General features: G+C 37.2%; 1 protein-coding gene across 1 annotated transcript in view; it reads left to right on the top strand.

Annotated features, from left to right (window-relative positions):
• LOC102841613 (titin-like) overlaps positions 1 to 24736 on the top strand; it is a 305333-nt gene that overhangs the window by 49284 nt on the left and 231313 nt on the right. The window contains exons 43-47 of the mRNA XM_006866702.1: positions 3866 to 4054; positions 5115 to 5489; positions 6159 to 6734; positions 10051 to 10107; positions 21811 to 24402. Coding sequence (XP_006866764.1) covers positions 3866 to 4054; positions 5115 to 5489; positions 6159 to 6734; positions 10051 to 10107; positions 21811 to 24402 — 3789 coding nt within the window. The remainder of the gene's footprint in view (positions 1 to 3865; positions 4055 to 5114; positions 5490 to 6158; positions 6735 to 10050; positions 10108 to 21810; positions 24403 to 24736) is intronic.

The raw sequence follows: 24736 nt of genomic DNA, 5'->3' as shown, positions 1-24736 counted from the left end.
TGGACCTTTTTGATTTGCATAATTAAAGGACCAAGCACCTACACGGCTGGCTGGAAAGTGCCTCCAGCTCAATGCATTCATTTGTATTATAGACTTAGAGGGGAGAGATTTTAAAATAAATCTAGTATTGGGTGACAGACATGAATAGATACCGTAAACACCATTAGTCTTGTCTAAGCATTGTTGTCTTTGTTAAGTACCGTGGAGTGTTCTGACTCACAGTGACCCTGCACAGGGTTTCCCAGGCGGTAAATCTTTATGGGAGCAGAACGCCTCATCTTTCTCCTGCGAAACGGCTGGTAGTTTCGAACTGCCGACCTTGAGGTTAGCAACCCAATTCGTAACCACTACATTGCCTGAGAAATAGTTAACATCAATAGGTGAAGTTTGATTTGATAATATTCTATCAGCACAGTAAAGAAAAATGTACTTAAAAATCAAGTTAGCTAAATCTATGCTAATATGCCTGCAGTTCTAGTGTGGTGTAAGCACTAAACAGCTAACCGCCAGATCTGGGTTTCAAACCTACCAACCACTCTTCAGAAACCCTATACAGGGCCGCTATGAATCAAAACCAGCTCCACAGCACTGAACTACAATATTAGCTTGTCAATTCTACTTATCTACTATTTGAATTTTTGGAGGAAATTTTGCTTATAAACACACACACTATTAGAAGGGGTTGTTGTTGTTAAGTGCTATCGAGTCGGTTCCAACCCATAGTGACCCTGTATAGGGTTTCCGAGGAGCAGCTGATGAGTGTGAACTGCCAACCTTGCAATTCAAACCGACCACGTGGTCTAGTGCATTATCCCACAGCGACACACCTGGGGTAGAAAGAGAAAGAAATTTTCTATCCTTTCTGTGTGACCAATCCTTTTAAAAGTTTGCCTGGACCTTTTAAATTCATGAAGCCATTATCTCCCTGGCTATGGTAATATTAACACACTTGGAGAGATTTTAGGGTAAAGGAGATAAATGCATTTTCCATATAATGGAAATTAAATTTACTAAATAAAATACCCTGTCAAAAGCTTGACTCCCAGTGTGGTGCTATAGAATCAGCATGGATGTGAACCACAAGATCAGCAGTTCAGACCCACCTCGGAAACCCTATATAGGCTGGTACTTAACAACTACAATCAAAAGCTTACCAAATCACATAGTGATAATGACACACCTCTCTCACTGAAGATATTTACACAATTTCCTCTATCCAGTCATTGCCTTAAGGAAGTAAGTGCCGCTCTTTCAGGCAAATTGGAACAGTTGCAAGTCCTCAAAAGACCCAGTCCCATGTAGGTGCTTTCTGAAGCAGGAGACTTGGTCCCCAGCAGCAGGGTGTGCTGTCATTGAACATTGACTGGAAACAAAATATCTACTGAAGGCCTGCAGTGCCATCTACTGGGAGAAAGCAACTGAAAAAAAAAAAAAAGAATTTAAATTTTGTAATAAAGCTGGTGAGGCATTATAGGATAAGTACTGGACCACAAGGTTTGTTTGAACTGTAAGACTGGCGGTTCAAACTCACAAGGCCCTCCTCAGACACCCTATGCAGTGTTGCTTTGAGTCAGAACTGACTCGACATCATTTAACGATAAAGCTAAATTCTGGACTCTCATTGTAAAACAAAAAAATTACTAGTTTCAGTGTAGTATCAGGATTTCACAAGAAACTGTTAAACTGAGAAGTAAGATTTGAACAGCAAAATAGAATATTATATCTGGAATTTGCTTCAAAGTACTCTGGGAGGTGGAGAAATTGGGGGCCTATAGATAGCGTAGTGGTTATGAATTGGGCTGCTAACCTCAGGGTCAGCAGTTTGAAACTACCAGCTCTTCCACGGGAGAAAGACGAGGCTTTCTGCTCCCATAAAGATTTACAGCCTCGGAAACCCTGTACAGAGTCGCTATGAGTCGGAATTGACTCCACGGCACATAACAACAACAACCACTCCTCAGAAACCCTATACAGGGCCTCTACACGTTGGAACCAACTCAGTGGTGATTAACAACAACAGTGCTATGTAGTTTGTTTCATAGACATCAGAAGCTTTATGATCATATTACTGTGTAGCATCTGATTGCAAGTACACCCAGAACTGAATACATAGTTTGAGGCCAAAAGAATAATGGGAGAGTGGTATATAGCTTGACAAGACTGGGTTATAGACGTCTTTTTACATGTGTAAATATTGTATACTTATAAATTGTGTGTTGATTTCACTTCATACAGAAAAGCTTCAATCCCCAGCTACTAATTTCATTAACTGATCATAACATGAAAAGGATGGTGGTTTAGGGCACACTTATCCCTGCCATTAGGGGACAAATGAAAGTGCTTATTCTACAGAGGACAAGTCAACATCATCTAGGCACTTACAGAGTGACAGCTAGCTTAACAAAATGATGATTAGTCTAACAATGGTGAATGTCCATCTTTCACTTAAGCATCTCTTCAATTTTTATTCTGCCAACATTTATTGAGCCCCACAATGTGCCAGACATTACATTTGGTGCTGGGGTTACAAAGACACAGTTCTTGCTTTCAAGGAGCTCAACATGTAGGTGAGGAGAAGAATGCTGCAGTCAGATTGAAAGACTTGAAGTGCAGTAACAAGTTCATGTGTTCAATGATCTTCATCTGGGACACAGGATATGTCTCTAAGATCATGGATGAACTGTGCACTAAAGAATAAGTAACATCTCAGTGGAAACAGCATCACTGGAAAAGTCATACAGGGCTAAGAAAACACTTCAATTAACTCAATTTAAATCCACTACTGACTTGCAGGGTTAATTTTTGATGGAAACATAACATATTTTAAAGCATACATTAACCCAAAGTATTATACCTTATGAATATAACATGTTCTTTTATCATCATTTTTGGGCTTTTATTTTCTATTTTAAGACAGCTAAAATCTGCATTTGGAAATAGCTAGCTTAATCCTTATATCCATTTATAATTTATTGTTAAGTGCCACTTTGAAAAATAAGCAAATACATTTTATATCCAAATTCCATGAGTCTTTCCCTATATTTAAAAAATTATTTTTTGTACCTTTGTGACCATTGTCACATACTCATTAATACTAAAGAAGCAGAGATGTTTCTCTTCAATGTGTTTACTTTAGACTTTGTGGAATGTCTGTTATTCTTCTAAGTTCTCTACTTAATTGTCTTCTGCATGCCAAAAATGGAATTTTCCATTTTCTGTTCCAGTGTTGCTGCTTTTAAGTGCCGTCAAGTCAGTTCTGACTCATAGCAACCCTGGATAAGGTTTTCAAAAAGAAGCTGGTGGGTTTGAACCACTGACCTTGTAGTTCCTCCTAGGACCCCAGTAGTTGTTGTTGTTAAGTGCCATCGAGTCAATTCTGACCCATAGCAACCCTGTATAGGGTTTCTGAGGAGCATCTGGTGAGCTTGAACCATCAACCTTGTAGTTCAAACCAACTTTGCAGTCCAGTGCATTAACTCATAGTGCCACATCATGACCCCAGTAGGCAACCACAATCCCAGATCAAACCTTTCATGATGACTGTTTCTCAGAAGTATCTCTTAAGATCACTGATTATGTTAGCAACTCATCCCTGCTTCCACTGCATGGCATGCAAATATATCTAAAATGTCAAGCATTATACTCAGTTTAACAACAGAGAAACCAGCGAAATGAATTAGTATGATTTTTCCTTCTTGAAAATGAAATTATGTGACAACAGATATGACATGCCCAAAAGAAGAGTATGTTATTAAGATAAATATGAAAAGTAATCATCAGTTAAACTAGCACTGTATTTTCAGGTCAATAAAAAGTATCCACTCATTTTGGGGACATAAATCTTTTCTTTTCTCTTATGACACAGATCTAAAAGTTTCTTGGTACAGCAAAGACAAGCAAATCAAGCCCTCTCGGTTCTTTAGAATGACTCAGTTTGAAGACACTTACCAACTAGAAATTGCTGAAGCTTATCCAGAAGATGAAGGAGTCTACACTTTCGTTGCTAATAATGCTGTAGGCCAAGTGTCAAGCACAGCCAACTTGAGACTGGAAGGTAGAGTAAAACAACTCTCAGAACTATATTTGAAAAATAGATCTAATCTCACAATGTCAGTAATAATCACTAAAAATTTCATATAACTCATCATTAGTCCTACCATTCTCTTTTCAACTCATGATTTCTATGTTACATGCAACATTTTCACTTTACATTTACTCCTTTTTACTATGGATCTTGAACCATCATGTTTTACCTTGTTCTGCTTTGTCTCCATCACCTTGTGTAATGTATTGCTGTCGTTAGCAGCTTTAATGCTTCCTGATCGGCATGTATCAGAATGGGGAGAAATATGCTGAGAGAATGAATGGGTAGATTGCTTTTCTCATTTGACTAAGATGAAAAATCTATTATTTTTAAAATCTAAGAATTGGACCATCACCCGATGAAACTGACACAGTCATAACTGCACACCAGCAGCTGTGGACAACTGCAGGTCTGTCCATCACTTGAATGTGTTCACCATCATTCACAGAAAGTTTCAGTGTTGAGGGAACTCCTCCTAAGGTGGTTTAACATTTTCATTGCTCACACTTGGCACTTTCTGTGCTATAGGGATATTTTTATTCAAAACAAGGACAACAATACTCTTATGTAATCAGACTATTTGTTTCCTAAATGAATACAGTCGATGTAGCATTAAGTATAGACAAATGTATACAGATTAAAGTCAACTTCTCCTTTGTCCCTTAACTTCAACTGCTTAATTATAGCTAGATGTTTTCTAATTTATGGATTTAAGGTAGACTATACAATAGTAAAACTGTTTTTTTTTTTAAACCAGAGCAAAAAAATTACAAGGATACCTAAACTCTGTTGCAGACTCCACTATTGCCATCATGAGCAACATAGTGAAGACCTTAGCCCATTTATGTCTGAACAATGCATAGGAACTTCTGTGACACAGACTTAATAGTAATATAGAATGACTAGGCATTACGATTGGACTGTTTTTTTTGTCTACCACTGACACATGTGACAGATTGGTAGACAATTCCAAATGAGTTCTGCTTTCAATACAGAGTAAGACATTAAAAGTTGGCATGCTTCTTTTCAGGATTTAGCCAAGTTAAAGAAGTTACATCAGACTCCCAGTGGCATGTTTCTTCATCAGTTTCATTTAAGAAGGAATCCCTTGGCCAAAAGCCCATCTTCATCCAGCCTCTATCAAGCCTCAGGGTGCACAGCGGGGAGACAGTCAGATTTCATGCCAGGGTTTCTGGCATTCCCAAGCCAGAAATCCAGTGGTTTCATGACCATCAGCCAATTCTTCCAACAAAAGATCTAGTTTTACATTTTGAGGAGTCCACAGGCATGGCTTTAATGCTTCTAGTTGATGCTTATTCAGAGCATGCTGGGCAGTACTCTTGCAAAGCAGCCAATAGTGCTGGGGAAGCAACTTGTACAGCTACACTCGCAGTGACTCCAAAAGGTAAACCCATCTTTCTTCAAGAACTTTGGTTTGCTGCATATTCCTGAGTCCCTCTGTACTAATGAGAGTCTCTGCCATTTGTCTCATCACCTACTGTGGTCAGTCCATGATTCACTAATGAAGTAACACCCATAAGCCCCCTTAAGTCCTCAATTACAGGTGAACCTATGGATTCAAATCTCACTGAATCTGTGTTCTGAATATTAGAGAACAAGTGATCATTTTGTGAGGCTCCAACTTTGCAGGGAGCCTTTTTTTTTTTTTTACTTTCCTAAACAACATCACGTCATTAAATGATCTACTTACTGTTTTATTGTTTATAAAGTGTACGGTGGAGGGAGGACAAATGGCAGGTCAAATACTGTTGGTTTTTTAAAAAAAAGACAGAACGACTTTGTAACTTTGAATAACTGCACTGACAACAGGAGGAAGGAAGCAGATACTGTGTGGCATCCGCATGAGCCTTCATCATCCAATCATCACTGAGAATGAATTTCCTTTTGTGTGATCCTGACGTCCCAGAGCATACTGCATCTGGCATGCTGTTTCCAAGTGACAATGGTGTCTTTCATCTTCATCTTCCATGGCATTTTGTGTTACTAACCTAGCCAAGTGACAAAGCTTATATCTTAATATTTTTTTTCTTTTTCTTGTCACTTGATTATACAGTGCAAGCCCTAGATAGGCAAAATTCTGGGAAAGATATAAGAGAGTCCACCAAGTCCCAGACAGTGACAGATTCCTCTTTCACAAAGGACAAGAGAAAAATATCCCAAAAGGAACTTAAGTCCTTTCGAGAATCATCATATGAATATGAAGTGCAGGTTTTTCAAAGTGTATCTCGAAGTTCAACCCGCACAGCTGCATCAATTCAAGATACAAAATTATACCAAACAACATCCCTTTCACCAATTCAAGAAAGCTCTGATTTATCTGAGAAGTGTGGCGAAGAGGTAGTGGGTGAGGCACCAAGGATTCTGCTGCACCTTCAAGACCTCACTGTAAAGTGTGGCGACACTGCTCAATTCCTCTGTGTTTTAGAAGATGAATCTTCAGCTGATTTTACCTGGACTCATGAAGGTGTCAAAATAGAGGAATCAGAGAGAGTGAAGCAGTCACAAGATGGAAATGTTCAGTTGTTTACCATATGTAATGTCCAGCTGGTAGACCAAGGATTATACAGCTGCATTGTACACAATGACTATGGAGAGAAGATCACCTCAGCAGTGCTAAGAGTAGAAGGTGGTTATTTGATTTTTAGCTCTGACTTGCTTCATTTCATCCTCATTGCTTATGCAGCTTTTCTGCCATGCAACTTGAATCCATGAATATATTAATTAGAATATCTCTGAATTAGCAGTCTATTCATAAATAACTAGTGAAAGTCAGCCAAGTCTTTGGCCAACCTTTTCATATCGTTTAACTTTGAACTCTAGAATCAGAAAGTTAACATTTATTCCTTATGTACTGTTTTTTCTAATACTTACCAAATGAACCACCTATGAAATACACCAAAGAAGGTTAGAATGTTGTAGCTAAGCAAAGACTGAGTATTTATTATTGTGCCTGAGTCTGTGCTAAATTAAAATGTAATTGCCTTGTAAAGATGCTATGAAGATAGAATATACGTGAGAAAGATGAGACTTTCCACTCCTGTGGAAATTTAAAGCCTCTGAAAACCCTATATGGAGTCTCTATGATTCTGAACTGACTTGGCAACACTTACCAACAAGAACATGAAGATAGAATCTAGGGTACTGAAAATAGTAGTGTTCTGTCTGGGCCAAAATTAGTAGTTATCTTTCTATTTCTCATTAAATGATACTTCTTTTACAGCACAGGTCCTCCTGGAATTGTAGAATTGTCTCATTGCCAAATGATGGCTTTTGGTGTTATGGTGCTTAACTTTCCATAGTGTCTGGAAGGACATGGATAAATTTGTCTGGGCATGAGAAAACTTCCTCCTCTTGTCTGGGAATTCTCCTCTTAAGTACTATTTAAATGAGAAAATTATTCTTCAAATTCTAGAAGCTTAGATTGTGTTCTGTATGCAAAAAAGCCTCATTTACTCCTTTGAGGAAAGCTATTTGAATAAGTTCAGACATTTCTATTGGAAAGCAGTGGCCTCAGGTTCCTGCCTGATCTTGGGACATGTTATTGTTGAGGTGTTAGAGATGAGCAGGTGGAGTCACCTCCACACTGAATGTTGAAATAGAGAGATTCAGCCTCTCCAATTCTTTTACTGTATCTCCAATACTCATTCAGCAAAAGGAAGCTTTTGTATTTCTTAATCTGAGATTTTTTTTGTTATATTTTCAAAGCCTATTACAGGAATATGGAGAATTGGTGGCACTGTGGATAAGCACTGGACTGTTAACTATAAGGTTAGCCGTTCAACTTGCAAGCCACTCTTGCATCTTCTTTTCCTGTAAAGATGTACAGCCTCAGAAATCCTATACAGGGTCACTATGAGTCAAAATCGATTCAGTGGCAGTGGATTTTTTGATTAAGGAAATACATCAACACCTGAGGTCTAGGTACATGGATCAGAAGGAAAATCCCAGCATCCACAGAGTTGACGCTCCATTTCACTACAACTGCTGGCTAGCACAGCAACTGTAATCACACAGAATGACTAGAGGGATCAGAGAGTGAAGCAGTCACAAGACGAAACTGTTCAGTTTCTTACCATATGCAATGTCCAGCTGGCAGACCAAGAATTATACAGCTGCATTGTACACAATGAGAATGGGTACCCTCAGCAGTGCTTAGAGTTGTTGTTGTTGTTGTTATGTGCCGTGGAGTCGGTTCTGACTCATAGCGACCCTGTACAGCATTTCCGAGGCTGTACTGTAAATCTTTAGGGGAGCAGAAAGTCTCATCTTTCTCCCACACAACAGCTGGTAGTTTCTAACCCCTGACCGTGAGATTAGCAGCCAGATTCGTAACCATTATGCTACCAGAGCTCCTTAGTAGTGCTTAGAGTAGAAGGTGGTTATTTGATTTTTTAGCTCTGACTTGCTTCATTTCAGTTGTGACAGTTTCTGCGGTAATAATTGAGAATTGGCTGTGTTGTGCAGGTGGGAGAAATATACGACATTCAAGTAGCTTCCTAAAGACATTGTGCCATAATACAATCCTTGAACAGCAAGTTCCCATAGAGAGTTTGAGCTGGGCTTATTTGCCCCCAGTTCACTCACTTTCAGCTGATTATACTAATAAAGTCTTCTTGGATCATGAGCACATTTTCCTTGGAAAACCCAGACTGCCTTACTTTTACTTAAGAAAGTTAAAAATATGAGCTACTTCTAAGTTTTTGAGGAGTGAAGTGTCAGGCAGAGCTAATTATTTAACAAAAGGACAGTCTTTTAAGAGAGGACTTCAAAAGATTCATGAAAACATTTCATTATTTTTTCATTCCATTTTTCCAGAAACTTTTAGAAGCCCCCTTGTATTTATTTTTCTGCTGTTTTGGCCAAATTATGTCACAAAATCTATATAGATATATGCCAAGATCAAGGAGAAGTGTAAAATAAAACTCTTGTTAAAAGTCTGTGTATTATCAAATCCTTCTATGTATAATAAACTCTCAGTATCAGCTATCAGTTTTAAAACTAACGTGCTGCCTTTCCTTCTCATCCTAACAACATTCCATCTTCTCTAAACTCAGCATGTGTTTTACAAACACAGCTAATTTATTCCTTTTCCGAACTTTATTCTTACCTAGAAAAGGAATCGCAAACCAGAGCAGTTACAAAACTTACCCTTGGTTCAAACACTAAAAGTGTTAAAGCACTCAGTGAATCACAAATTAAAATGACCGTGAAGTAAAAAGAGAATCATCCGAGAAAACATCAAGTTTCACGTTAACTTCATGTCAAAGGCCACAGAGACCTGAAAACATGGATTCAAGTCTACTGACAAAATGGAACATGGAGAGAAATAAGAAGGCGGTACCAGGGCTCCATCCTCACCCATGACACTGCCCCAGAGATGATCATGTTCAAAGACTCGGCGTACTCCTTATGTATTAAGAGTCATTTTGAGTAGAAAAGTCTGTTTTGCTCCCTTATATGTAATTGGACTTTGTGTAGTTTAAAGCTTTGAAAGATGTTCAAATAAAATGATTATCTACTAGTGCTTAATATAAATGCTTAGTTTTTCCAGAAAAAATGAGGCTAGCCTTCAACTAAAAATAGAGTTAGAAAATGCATGTTCCTTCTAAGTCAACAAAACATTTAAAAAAAAAAAAAAAAAAGAATATTACTTCAGTTTGTGGATTGCTTTTCTGGATGCATGTAAAGGCATGGAAAATGATGGAACGAAAAGTGGAAAACATAATTTAAAAGAAAAAAAACCTTTAAAATAAAAATGTTTAAAAATCTTTCTTTCAACATTGTCAGATCATTGATTTGTTTGGCATGGACTTTTTTGTGCATTTGGGGGTGGAGTTTTCTGTTACTATAATAAAGAGAAAAATGTTTAATCCTGTAACTCATAAACTGATGCAGAAATGTACCATTTAATCACTAAAATCTCTTTGTATGTTTTTCCATTTTAGCCCATGAATCAATTTTGCACGAGAGGATAGAACAGCAGATTGAGGTGGAGATGAAAGGTATTGTTACAATGAAAGTCATGTTTGAGTAGACATTGTGAAGGATTAATCGAATCCTTGAATTGCCTTCTTTCACTTATACTATTGAGAAAAATGACACAGATATACAAATATATCTCTTAGAGTATATATTAATATGTTGCATGTCTGATTTAGTATGCTGATGGTTACATGCATTTCACAGTACTTTGTTTTATGGTCCTTTAAATTTTGTACTTAAAACATATCAGCCATATTCAACTTCAAGTTTGCAACCATTTTCCAGAGCTTATATTAGAAAAAGTTGTTTTATTAATGCATGGAATCTTGAAATAGAAGTTTGTTGTCAAAATGACAGTGAATTGAATTGAATGATAGACAATAACCTAACAGCTGTTTTCAGAATGCAATATCATGAATGAATTAAGATGGAAGCACCGTTTTATGTAGGATGAGTGAAAATGTTACATTCCCATTCTCATTTGCACTTCATTCACATACATCATTTTAACATTGATATGTCTCTTACACTGGCTTGCAGATAGCTGTCTTAGGTGATCCATATTATTGCCTGCTTTTCTTTTTATAACATTGTGACTCTATATCTGTATTAGTTCGAATAAACGCCTTCTCATTTTATTCCACCTATTTATTATTATAGTTTTTACATATATCTTAAAATAGTTAAGTCTCAAAAATATAATCATTTAATCTACAATCAAAAGGATCAAAATGGGCGTTTATTCCACTCTCTGCAAGTCAGGTAAGATTTTCCTTCGCCATTAAAAGAACAAAGCTTTCCTGATCTCAAAACAAATATGCATAGGAACATGTTGTTTTGAAATGCATCTTTGCTTGTTCAAGAAGAAATTTCAACAGTTTGAAGAAAAGACCAGACAACGAACGATTTTCGTGTCAGAATCTTTTAAACAGAGCATGATGTTGCGTTTATTCGAACAAATATGGTGAGTGAATTTTTTTATGGATTTGTGAGAATCTGTAGCATGCATTTTATTTCATTTACTTTTTGCAATTTCATTTATTTTCAACTTTTTGAGATACAACGGACAATAGTAAAATGCTTTATAATTTACTCTTTCCTTAGACTTGTTCTACGAGAAGGAATCTGAATGTTTGGAGACAGACACACGTGATGCCTTTTCAGATTCAGAAGACATAGACCAGAGCTCCATGGCTGCGAAAAGATATGCAAGTAGAATATCATCTACAAGCTCCTGGCCTGAATATTTCAAGCCTTCTTTCACTCAAAAGCTCATGTTTAAATATGTTGTAGAAGGTGAACCAGCTGTATTTTCATGTCAATTAATTGCCTGTCCAACTCCAGAGATGACTTGGTTTCATAACAATAGGCCTATCCCAACAGGTCTTCGTAGGGTGATAAAAACTGAGAGTGATTTGCATAATCATTGCTCTAGTTTAGAAGTTAAAAGGGTCCAATACCGGGATTCTGGAAATTATAGATTATTAGCAATTAATAGTGAAGGATCAGCCGAGTCAACTGCATCATTGCTTGTGATTCAAAAAGGGCAAGATGAGAAATATTTAGAATTTCTGAAAAGGTCAGAACAGACACATGAAAACTTGGAAGCTTTAACTGAAAAAAAAGAAGAGAAGATAAAGGTTGACCTAAGGTTCACTGGCTCTCCGTTTAACAAAAGACAAGATGCGGAACAAAAGGGAATGATGAGAACTATACAGTTTAAGATGATAAGTCCTAGCAAGAAAGCAGATTTTATGGATGAAGAATATTTAGAGGGTAGATCTGATATAAGAGGATGGCTTAATGTAGGTGAAAGTTTCCTGGATGAGGAGACCAAAATGAAATTGCAACGTTTACGGGAGGCTAAAAGAATTTTAATGGAGAAAAGGAAATTGTCTCTTGTTGATATACCATCCAAAATAAACACAAGAACTTCCAAAAGTTATGCTAGTGATAAAGATGTTCCATTCTCTAGTGAGAAAATGAGAAGCAGATCTATGCCTGATCTCACTGACAACAGAAGTAAGGTAAATCATTCAACTGAGGGCATTGCCCAAAATCTATATGCCCTTCCTAATCAAATGAGTCAAAATGTCGAATCTGGAGGACATCCAAGCAGTTTCCAAACTGTTGTTGATGAACAAATTCTCCAAACCAAAAAAAGAATGAGCCAAGAGGTATTTCTGGAAGAAAGTTTGCCAGAAGACCATGTGTACAGTAGGATTCTAGAAAAGGAGAATACTGAAGTGAGAGAGCAACTTGAAGAAATCATGACTAAAGCTGTAATTAGAGAGTCATTTATACCTACCACGAATGAACAGAAGAATGAAGAAATGTGTGAGACCCTTGAAAACGTGTCTGAAGCTATTCTGCCATATGCCAATGAATCCTTTGGTGCATTTGTAAGTATTAAAGAAAATGTAGAAATAGACAGTAAAAAACTAAGAACAGATGATCTGAGAAAATCTATTTCCACCAAATTTGATGAATTCAAAACTGAACAGGAAGAAAAAAACACACGATGTTTTGAAAATTCTTTCCAACGACATCCACAGCGTTGCCCTCCTTCATTTCTTCAAGAGATTGAATCTCAAGAAGTTTATGAAGGTGACAGCTGTCAATTTGTATGTCATTTCCAAGGGTATCCTCAACCCATCGTGACATGGTATAACAATGACGTACCAATTCCACGTAATCAAGGCTTTATTACTCTGCATACCTCGGAAAACTATTCAACATTAACTTTTTCTTCTGTTCTTCCTCAAAATGAAGGTTCTATTACCTGTGTGCTATTTAACCAATATGGAACAATAAAAACAACTGGCATACTTAAAGTGAAAGTAACACAAAGATATGATACCAAACCACAGAAAATCCCAATGCTTTATGACTACACTGATGAGGAAGAGGAACTGGCGTTTGTATTTGACCAAACGAGAGGTGTTCATCCATCCTTGAGAAAAGAGGACCAAAGAAATCTCCCGACTTTAAAAACAGACCCACCATTTCCTCCCTCTGCAGACACAGAATTGCTTTCTTTCCCTGTGGAAATTCAAATAACCGCAGCTACTCCTACCCCAGACCAGGATAAAGAATCAAGAGAAATATTTCAACCTGTTGAGATGGAACCTGAAGTAATACCTCGAGATCAAGCTACTCATTCGCCAAAACACAAATTTATATTTTCGTCTGACATTACTAATGAACCTCCAAAGATGTTACAAGAAATCCCCAAGCATGTCAGGTGTAGAGAAGGAGATTCTATAATACTTGAGTGTTTAATATCTGGTGAGCCTTCACCAGTTGTAACATGGTTTCAAAATGGAGTCCTTTTAAAGCAGAGCAAGAAGTTTCAGTTTGAAGAAGTTAATTGTAGCCACAGGTTATATATTAATTATATTACCATCCATGATTCTGGGGAATACACATGTGTGGCCGAAAACAATTTGGGAATAGCTGAGAGTGTTTCAAATCTAATAGTGGAACCTGTGGCTTCCAGACAACATAGCCAATTAGACAATATTGGTAGAATTTACTCAAAATATTCCAAAGATCAGCAAGTACAAATTCAGGGAGAATCTGTGAAAGCACATTTTTATGATTTTCCAACTGGTCATTTTATTCCCCCATTGAATATAAAAGAATATTCTGTAGGAGAATATTTTCAAAGCCTGGAGACAGTTGAGCAGATAGACCCAAAAGGCCAGGTGCGTTGCACATCTTCTAGAGAGAAACTACCAAGATTTGTGCAGAGTACTTCAAGATCCATACACATCAGAAAGCCTCTCAGGGCTGAACTTCAATGCCAGGATGAAAGGAAAGAGAGATATGTAGACGAAATAACGAAGTTTCACCAAGAAGAACGCCCTATTTATCCATTTGTTGACGATTTCAGGGAAGTTAAAATTAAGAAAGAGATAGGAGAACATGCCCAAAGTTACTATCCACCGAATACACAATACGGGAGAATGTCTGATAGTCATATTACAAAACACTCACCTAGTATTGTATACGAAGAACCATTTGGTGAGGAGAGACACTACCTAGGAAAAAAGGTGAAGCATAGAATCCTTACATTTGAGAAGTTGCAACATGTAGATAAAGGAATTCTAGAAAAAAGACCAACCAAGAAATCATTTGTTAATACTCCTCAAGGGAAACTTGATGAGAGAGACATTCCATTAAAGCAAAGAGAATTCTGTGACATAAATGTAAATGCATACCAAGCAGAGAGAATGTCTGTACCAGATGCATCTAACATTGTAATGAATTTAAAACAGCTTTCCTCTCAAATGCATATGGAATTTGAAGGACAAGAGTGGGAACAACAGAGAGAAATAGATGTTACAGATCAGTCTGTACTTTTTGAGAGGGCTGAACCTGAAACACCTATTACATTAGACCTAAAACAACTTCACTCTCAAATAGAGGATGCGGATGTAAAATTCCAAAAATTTGAAAGTGATCAGTCAGAAGCAACTTACTTTCAAATACAACATCCTGCCTCTGCAGAAACAGATACTGAGAACATTGTATTTGATCTAAAACAAATGTATTCTCACATAGGAGATCCAGCTAACAAGCTCCAACAGGAAGAAACACATTATAAAGAAGAAATCCCTAGCCCCGAAACATTACAATCCGATATACAGAGTACCTCTAAAAATGTGCAAACTAATATCTTTACTAATCAAGAAATTTATTCTAGTCAGGAGTTTCCAAATAGGAATCTGGTAGAGAAAAGTAGTATTGAAGAAAATACCTTTTGTTTGGAAAAAGAAAGCCTACATGTACAAGAACAAAATTTCGAACTTATGAACACTGATCTTTCTCTTAAATCTTTTTCTGAAGAAATTCAAAGTGAATCATGTGCCCTACATCAGACTTCAGCTGCAGATGAAGGAGAAAATGGTATTTCTGAGAAAAATGGTTCTTTAGAAAACGGAGATCGAAGTTTCATTTCACATTTGAAAAAAGCAGCAAGTGAGGAAAAGCCTTTTGACGTTTGTGAAATGGAAGCAGAGTCAGGATCATTTAAGGGGCAGGCTGATGGAATACAAGGATTTGCAAATGAAACTTGGGATGAACACCATGCTGATGTCCAGGAAGCTGACACACTCTATAGAAAACTGTCACTGAGCCAGTGCTTCCCATTCCTGATGACTGAAGAACACCAGCTTCCAAATGAACAGATGAGTGGAAAAATGGATGACTCTAGAGAAGAAAAATGTTCTGAAGAAATTCAAGTTCAGAATGAAACTTCCTTCTCCAATATAGAAGAAAAGATAGAAACTTGTTTTTCTGAAAATCTTCCTAAATTGGATGAGCCTCCTACAACTGAAATAATGAACTCTGAGACCTCCCTAACCCAATACTTAATAGCTGCTGGAAAGTTTGAGGTTCCTGTGACTGAAGACGCCAAACACAAAGCAAAACTTGTTAAGAGTGAATCAGGCACTTCCATGGAGGTTGAAGAAGTCACTTTCAACACTGTGTATGAATATTACAACCAACAGCAGGAATCACTAGGTCGTCCATTTTCTCCTGAATCTGAAATTTCGATTGACCTGGGAAGTACAAGTAGTGAAGATATCTCTGAGTTAGATCATTTTTATACCCCACCATCATCAGTTGAACATTTGGAATCTCCAAAATCACCTGATTTGTATTTTACTCCTTCAGCCACAACTAAGCAATCCTCAACCAGTTCAGAAAGTGAGCCGGTTGAAAGATACTGCACACCTTTAGAGGAAGCTACTGAAAGATACTCAACACCTTCTGAAGGTGAGGAAGCAGAAAGATACTCCACACCACCAGGAGAAACACTAGAGAGATATTCTACACCCCCAGGGGAGACACTAGAGAGATATTCTACACCCCCAGGAGAGACACTAGAGAGATATTCTACGCCGCCAGGGGAGACACTAGAGAGATATTCTACGCCCCCAGGGGAGACACTAGAGAGATTTTCTACCCCTTCAGGAGGAGAAACAGTTGAAAGACATTCTTTTCCTACTGTAGGACCAAGCCAGACTGGAAACTTTAAAATGCATTCATCAACAATGCAAAGGGAGGACAGTACACCAAATGAGCTTTTCCATACACCTACGGGAGAGAGAAGTTCAGCATGTGATATATGGCGTTCTGATTCATTTGGTACACCCAATGAAGCCATTGAGCCGAAAGACAATGAAATGCCTCCATCTTTTATTGAACCTCTGACAAAAAGGAGGATATATGAAAACACAACATTGGGCTTCATTGTTGAAGTTGAGGGCCTTCCAGTTCCCGGTGTGAAATGGTATCGAAATAAATCCTTGCTAGAACCAGATGAAAGAATCAAAATAGAAAGGGTGGGTAATGTGTGCTCTTTGGAAATTTCTAACATTCAAAAAGGAGAAAAGGGAGAATACATGTGCCATGCTGTAAATATCATTGGGGAAGCAAAGAGCTTTGCAAATGTAGACATAATACCCCAGGAAGAAAGGGTCGTGGCATTGCCATCTCCAGTAACACATCAGCATGTCATGGAGTTTGATCTGGAAAACACAACGTCATCAAGAACTCCTTCTCCTCAAGAAATTGTCCTGGAAGTTGAACTAAGTGAAAAAGATGTTAAAGAATTTGAGAAGCAAGTGAAAATAGTCACTGTTCCCGAATTTACTCCTGACCATAAAAGCATGATTGTGAATCTAGATGTCCTTCCATTAAATTTCGTGGATCCAAACATGGCTTCAAGCAGGGAAGACGACAGAGATTTAAAAATTGATTTAGAAGTATTTGAAATGCCGCCTCGTTTTATAATGCCTATTTGTGATTTTAGAATTCCAGAAAATTCAGATGCTGTATTCAAATGCTCAGTCATAGGTATTCCAACACCAGAAATCAAATGGTATAAAGAATATATGTGTATTGAGCCAGATGATGTTAAATATATGATTAGTGAAGAGAAGGGAAGTCACACTCTTAGAATTCGAAATGTGTGTCTTTCAGACAGTGCAACATACAGGTGCAGAGCTGTGAATTCTGTCGGAGAGGCTATTTGCCGAGGATTCCTTACCTTGGGAGATGCTGAAATACTGGCTATGATAACACAGAAAAGTAAAGTGACTTTAAGCAGTTTGAAGGAAGAATTGTTGTTAAGGAGCAAATATGCAGGCAGCTTTTTTGAATTTCAGGTGGTGGAAGGGCCTCCGAGGTTTATCAAAGGCATATCTGACTGTTATGCACCATTGGGAACCGCAGCCTATTTCCAATGTTTAGTTCGTGGCTCTCCCAGGCCCACGGTTTGCTGGTACAAAGATGGGAAATTGGTTCAAGGAGCAAGATTCAGTTTTGAGGAAAGTGGTATAGGGTTTCATAACCTATTTATAACAAGTATAGTAAAAAGTGATGAAGGTGAGTACAAGTGTGTAGCTACAAACAAATCGGGAAAGGTTGAGACCTGTGCGTCCCTTACTCTAACCTAAAGTTTCCTGTACAATGTTTTAGTGTCCCAGTAACTTTTAGAATTAGAGTGTGTTTCATATTTTCCTAATTATAAGGATCTAATGTAAACTTCCAAATATTTCCACTCTACTGAATGCATTACCTTACAGACTACTGAGGAAATAATTTCCCTACAGAAATCCCATCTTTGTAATACATGTAAATATTCTGTTACTGGAATTGTGGAATCATCATCTGTACCCATCATGCTGTGAACCATCACGAATGATTAAATATCTCCATGGCTACATAAATCGTTTGTGCTTCTACTTTACTCTCTGTCATTCTCCAAATTGTTTCAGCAGAAGACATTTTTCTCTTAGTAGATAATCAATATTTGCAAAAAGTAAGATGTAAAATTGAAGACCATGGCAGATGACCACACAAATTGGTAAGAGAAAATTTCACTGATTATAACTTGCTCTTGAAATTTTAACCTTTTTCATTCACACCCATACTTATTTACTTAAAACTTGGAATAGATAAAACAAAACAAACAAACAAGCAAAGAAAAAAAATTTAGAATGTTTTGCATTGTTATCTTAATATATTATTTTTGGTTCCTGTAAAAACATTTTCATTATTAATATCTCCTTAAATGTTTTAACTCTCACAGATTTTCAAAGAACTAATGGTGTTTTCTTTAGAGACAGAGTTCATCTAGTCAATTGCAGAATATGCAAATAAAGATTTTCAATGTTGGAAATATCTCATTTCCTCAATTTTTGACATAGTGTTAATTGGAAAATGTAGCATTCATTTAATATCAACTTAGAGGAATATGTAAATTATATTTATAGAGCGATTTTAGGTTGTATTTCAATTTCAGAATCTTTAATATTAGAAAAAATTGGAACATTTTTAGAATTGAGGCAATATGGCAGTTTATATTGTAGATTATTTTAAAATGATGAAATAATAAGCTTTCCTATCTTTTCACTAAATTTCATTTGTAAAATGAGTACAAAATTGCAAAGCTGAACATAATTTCCTTACAAAGCATATAGTTTTCTAATTAACATAATAAATTCACAAAATCATTAGCATTGTGCTATCAAGGTAGACCTAAATCTACTCACATAAGATGTAATAAATATAAAGAAATTCCATTTTCTTATCTGAAAATGAAGGAGTTTGCCCAAAGAACCTCAGGGGTAATAGCTTGAACCCTCTGAGTCTATCTCATTCTAGAGTGGTGGTGGGAGTGGCCATCAAGTATGTTCGACTCATAGTAACCTTGGATAGGGTTTCCGAGGCTGTCAATGTTTACAGGAGCAGAAAGTCTTATCTTTCTTTCATGGAGCAACTGGTAGATTTGAACTGTTTACCTTGTAGTTACCAACCCAGCTCATAATCCACTATGCTACCAGGGCTCCTTATGTTATCCTACTGTAGCTTTTAAAATAGAATTGAGACTAAATTTTAGGTTTACAACAGACAATACAAGAAATAGACTATAGTAATGAAATTATTAATTTTACTGCCCTCCAAATAATAATATTTGTCACCTGCCCTGAGTAAAATTTTAGTGCAAGAATCATGTTAAGCATGTTCATTTTAGTTTTCAACAAAAAAGGATTCATATAGTCTATTGTATTTATTATATTTCAAAATCTATAAATTTTGTATTCCCACAATGTTTTTTCCCTAACAACTTTCCGAAGTAAAGAAACAATTGGGAAAGTGTGCAGATTATAGGTTATGAATCAGACTTATACTTCACTCACCATCGCCGCAAAAAGAGAAGGAAAGAGAAATTGATTTACACTGGAACTCACCAAGACAGATATACTGTAGTGGAAAAATCAAAGAGTAGGCAGAAAATACCTGTAAAAATAATTACAATGTTGTTAAATGCTATCAAGTCAGTTCAGACTCATAGCAACCCTGTATAGGGTTTCTGAGGAGAAGCTGGTAGGTTTTAGCATCCGACCTTGTGGTTCACAGTCCATTGAAGATCCTACCCTGCCACACCAGAAGTTCCCCATCATAAATCCTGAACTAACACTAATTTTGTAGTTTACAGATTTAAAGGACATATTCAACTCTTAGTCACATAATGGGTGTTTAAATGAATTAGAAATTCAGATCATGACAAACATGACAAATACAGTTTACCCAAGCATTACACAGCATAGCAACAGTTCAAAACCTGTTGTGTTTTGTTTTTTACAAAAAGAAAAAAGGTTTAATTCCCTATTGAATTTAAAGAAAAGTCTGGGGAATATTCTTTTGTTCATATGAGAAGAAAGACTATTTGATTTTGCACATGAGAGTTCTGCTAGTTTTAAATGCATTCAATTTGAAGATACGCAAAATAAAAATGACTAAAAAGTAAGTCTTGCCCACACTTAGCTTACTTATTAATTGTTGTAGATAATTAAATGGGACTTTTTTGTTTTCTGACTCAGTGACACAAAACTTAAAAGTCTGAAATATTAATTTTTAGGATGTTGGATAAAAATGCATTGTGTTATATATGGCAAATGTTAGATATACTTTTTAGCTACTACTACATGATATTTGGAGTCCTGGTGTGGTTCTGTAGGATAAGCACTGGACTGCTAACCACAAGATCGGCAGTTCAAACCCAAAAGCCAATCCTAAGAAACCCTATACAGGGTCGCTATGAGTCAGAACCAATTCGATGGCACTAACAACAATAAATACGTTATATTAGCAGCAATAACAAACCAAATGCCATAAAGTGGATTCCAGTTCTTAACAGTCCTTTATAATGTGTGTGAAACTATAAATCATTATGGGAGCAGACAGTCTCGTTTCTCTCCCTCGGAGCAGCTGGTGTGTTTGAGCCTTGTGGTTCAAACCAAACTTGGACTCCAATGCTTATCCTCCAGTGCCACGCGAGGGCTCCATATTTAGAAATGATGAGATACAACTGAAAATATTGCAACACTTAAATTAGTAAGGGTATTTTAACTAATTAATGCCCATTCTCTTTATAGAGACTTTGAGAGTTCAGATAAAGGAAAAGATGACATGAGTAACATAGGTCAAATATAAAGTCAATATTAGTATGTGAAACTAATCATGGGTTTTGTTGGTGTTGTTAAGTGCCATCTAGTCAATTCTGACTCATAGAGACCTTATATAGTGTTTCCAAGGAGCAGCTGGTGAGTTTGAACTGTTGACCTTGCAGCTCAAACTGACTTTGAAGTCAAGTGTTCATCCTAGGTTGATTAATTTAAATAATAAGTATATAGCCTATATACCATAAATAGCTTTTGCCAGTATGTTTCTGGAGTCCTGGATTGGCACTGTGGGTTAATGTGTTGGACCTAGTTGCTCCTTGGAAACCCTACACAGGGTTGCTATGGGTTGGAATCAACTTGATGGCACTTCACAACAACAACAACTATTAACATAATTGTGCCACATATTTAACAAGTTTAAAAAAAAAAAATTCCTTCATACCACTTTACATGTATTCTCATTCTTTCATCCATATATAAAAAGGCTTGTATTCATTCACTACTTTGTTTTTCTGTCCAATAATGTTGTATCAATTTTCCTTGCACAATAAAATACAATTCAATTTTTATGTTGTAGTTGTTTTCTGTTATTTCTGATTCTTCCATTTCTTGACTAGCTTGACTTAATATAAGCTTCATTGTAGGAGTTTTGTTGAAGCAATATGACATTACAGAGGCAAAAGAATGCCTGCATTTCTAACAACTAAAATCCAAATTACAAATTTCCTGTGGCTGCTTATTTTTATAATTAATAATGGTGTAAAGGTACTAACTAGAGATTAGATGTTTTATTTTGGAACGAATCAGTCTTTAATTTGAAAATGGAGCTCATTCTCAGACTCAAGGAAATTCTAATATGGACTTGATTCTGGACTTTTGCAGAAGTTGATTGAAATAATACTGGGTCTTTGTATTATAAATATTTAATCAGTGGTTTTTCAAACTTTGAAGCTGGACATATCACAAAAGAGAATTCCTATAAGCAGATATTTAAAATGCATAAATGCTAACACAATTAAAGTGGGGGGAAATTGCATTTGTGTTGTAACTATAGTTAACTTTATCTGATAAGCTAAAGCTTAGTTTTTAAAATGTGGATTTTGATAAATTGACCTCAGAATAATTTAACACATTCAAGAAATAAAGCAGAAGACCAACAAACAGTGTCCACTTGTTTAACTTTTATTTTTTTATATTATTAAATAAAATTTTATAGTAAAGTCATCATTTTTCCCCATACAGAGTTTTTTAATGCTCTTCTGCCTGCTGAGGAAGAAGGACTCAGAAGCTATAGCTATGACCTTCAGTTATCTAATAGGAGTGAAACACTTGAACTTTTAGCTGAACGTCCAGTTCATTCAACTAAATTTGATTCCAGAAATGAAGGCAGTGCCCCAGTTTTCATCAAAGAAGTATCAAATGTTGAAATAATCCTTGGGGATGTAGCTAAGCTGTCAGTTACTGTCACTGGTCTTCCCAGGCCTAAAGTTCAGTGGTTCTTCAATGGGGTGATGTTAGCTCCTTCTGTTGACTATAAATTTGTTTTTGACTGTAATGATCATAGCCTGATCATTCTGTTCACCAAGTTTGAGGATGAGGGAGAGTATACATGTGTTGCCAGTAATGAATATGGAAAGGCAGTGTGTAGTGCCTATCTGAAAATAAATTCCAAAAGAGAGGGGCACAAGGAGATAGAAGCAGAATTGGCAGCAGAGAAAACACTGGAGAAGCTTAAAGATCCTTGTCCTCCTTACTTCGTTAAAGAGTTGAAACCAATTCAGTGTGCTCAAGGGCTCCCTGCCATATTTGAGTACATGGTGCTAGGGGTGCCGGCCCCCACCATTTTGTGGTTCAAAGAAAACAAGCAGCTTTGTACCAATGTTTATTACACTATCATTCATAATTCTGATGGCTCTGGGACGTTCATTGTCAATGACCCTCAGAGGGAAGATAGTGGTGTCTATGTCTGTAAGGCAGAGAACGTGTGGGGTGAGTCCACTTGTGCTGCAGAGCTGCTTGTGGTCCTGAAAGACACAGACGTGACTGACTCCTCCTGCCAAGTGAAGCCCATGCCAGAGGGCCCTATAGAAGAGGGCAGTTCTCAAATAGATTTTCCTCAGACGTTGTCATTAAAAGATTGTTCCATTGAAGCCTTTGACTCAGAACAGGAAATTACAACTTTTGTAAAGGATGCCATTTTGAAAGCTACTTTGATTTCAGAAGAAAAGCAGCAGCTTTCTTATGAGCTAATGCTTCAAGAGGCTGCATCCCAAGAGCTTCTATCAGATACTGAAAAAATGTTTTCAAGTGCCATGTCCATGGAAGAAACTGGTTCATTAACAGCTGAGTCTCTGCAAACTTTTTCAGTTAAACCTGAAAGGAGTTATCCACAATCTTCAATGGAACCCCCAACACTTTCACATTTGAGCACTGTGGCAAAGGAAGTACTTTTACCAAAAGAGAAGACAATATCTGCAGTGGATAAAGAGCAGAGAGCAACTCTTCAAAAGCAAGAGGCACAAAGTGCTCTCATCCTAACTCAAGGCTTAGCTGAGGGATGTGTGGAAAGTTTCAAGAGTCCTGACATTATAAACTCTGAGGTCAATTATGAGCCCCAAGTCCCTTCTGAACACACTTGCACAGAAGGAGGACTCATGTTAGAAAGTGCAGATCAACTTGAAAGTGCAAGACAAGATTTTGCAGTCGAGTTTGAGGAAAACAAATCTCTAAGGTTTCCGCTAGTATTTGAAGAAGCACAGATATTGCGCAAGGAAGAGCTTTCCAGTAACTTGGCAATGCCTCCAAACCAAACCACTGAGTATAAAAAAGAGCCCAGGACAATCAAGGAAGTGCAGGAGGTACAGGGAAGTGACATTCTTTCTAAGGAAAATGTGCTTGCTGGCATTCCAGATGAGCAACGATTAAACCTGAAAACCCAGATTCGCAGGGCTCTACAAGCAGCAGTAGCTAGTGAGTACCCAAGTCTTTTCTCTGAGTGGCTGAGAGATATTACAAAGGTGGAAGTCAAGGCCATAATCCGCACCCAGGAACCCAAACGCATCCTGTGCACCTACCTTATTACCTCAGTGAAGTCTGTAACCGAAGAATTCACCATCGCTATTGAAGGCATTGATCCTCAAATGGCTAACTTGAAAACCGAACTGAAAGATGCTTTGTGCTCTATTATATGTGAGGAGCAAAACACCTTAATAGCTGAGGATCCTAGAATTCAGAAAGAAGCCAAAATGGATTTTCAGGAAGAAACGGACTCTTTTTCAAATTTACAGAAAGTGGAAATAGTCACTGAACCAGAAGTTGACTCTAAATGCCTTGTCTCACCGGAAGAGGTCAGCTGTTTGAATGTGGATAGTCAGATCAAAGTTGTGGGTACTACACCTGTTAGTGATGGGCTTATTACAGCCAGTCTAGCTGATGAAAAGCAGGATGGCATTTTTAAAATATCAGAGGAAAAAGAAAAGTCCTCTGCAAGTGGTACTGAGGACTTGGCTAGAGCAAAGATACCAGAAGCCCAGGGTAGTTTAGTCAAAGAGGATTGTCCTATTATACATAGGCCCTTGGAGGACACCATTGTTGAGGAAGGTGGTGTCATATATCTCACATGCTCCATAACAAATGCTAAAGAGGTGAAGTGGTATTGTGAGAGTAAACTGGTGCCTTCAGATGGAAAGTTCAAGTGTTTACAAGATCAAAATACATATATGCTAGTAATTGACCAAGTAAATGCAGAAGAACATCAAGGAGAATATGCCTGTGAGGCCTTGAATAGCAGCGGGAAAACAACTACTTCAGCCAAACTCACTGTAGTAAAAAGAGGTTGGATGTTTAAAGATTACACAGATCAAACTCTAACATTCACTGAATTGTAATGATTTAGGTTTCTTCACTGAATTTTCACCCACTTGCCACTGTCAGAATGCAATCTGTTTAGAATAAGTATGACGTCAAAGACATAATCATGGTTATGATCCTCCCTCCTTTTCCCCCTTACTGCCTTTTTGGGTTGTTGTAAAGTGCTGTCGAGTCGGTTCTGACTCATAGCAACCCTGTATAGGGTTTCCAAGAAGCGGCTGGTGGATTTGAACTGTCAACCTTGTGGTTGGAAGTCCAGTGCCGATCTTATTTGTTCCAAAATTTGTGTTAGCACTTT

The sequence above is a fragment of the Chrysochloris asiatica genome, unplaced genomic scaffold (assembly GCF_000296735.1).
Source record: "Chrysochloris asiatica unplaced genomic scaffold, ChrAsi1.0 scaffold00094, whole genome shotgun sequence".
NCBI classification, from domain to species: domain Eukaryota; kingdom Metazoa; phylum Chordata; class Mammalia; order Afrosoricida; family Chrysochloridae; genus Chrysochloris; species Chrysochloris asiatica.
Note: the sequence above shows the minus strand (reverse complement) of the source record. Positions and strands in the feature narration are given on the sequence as shown.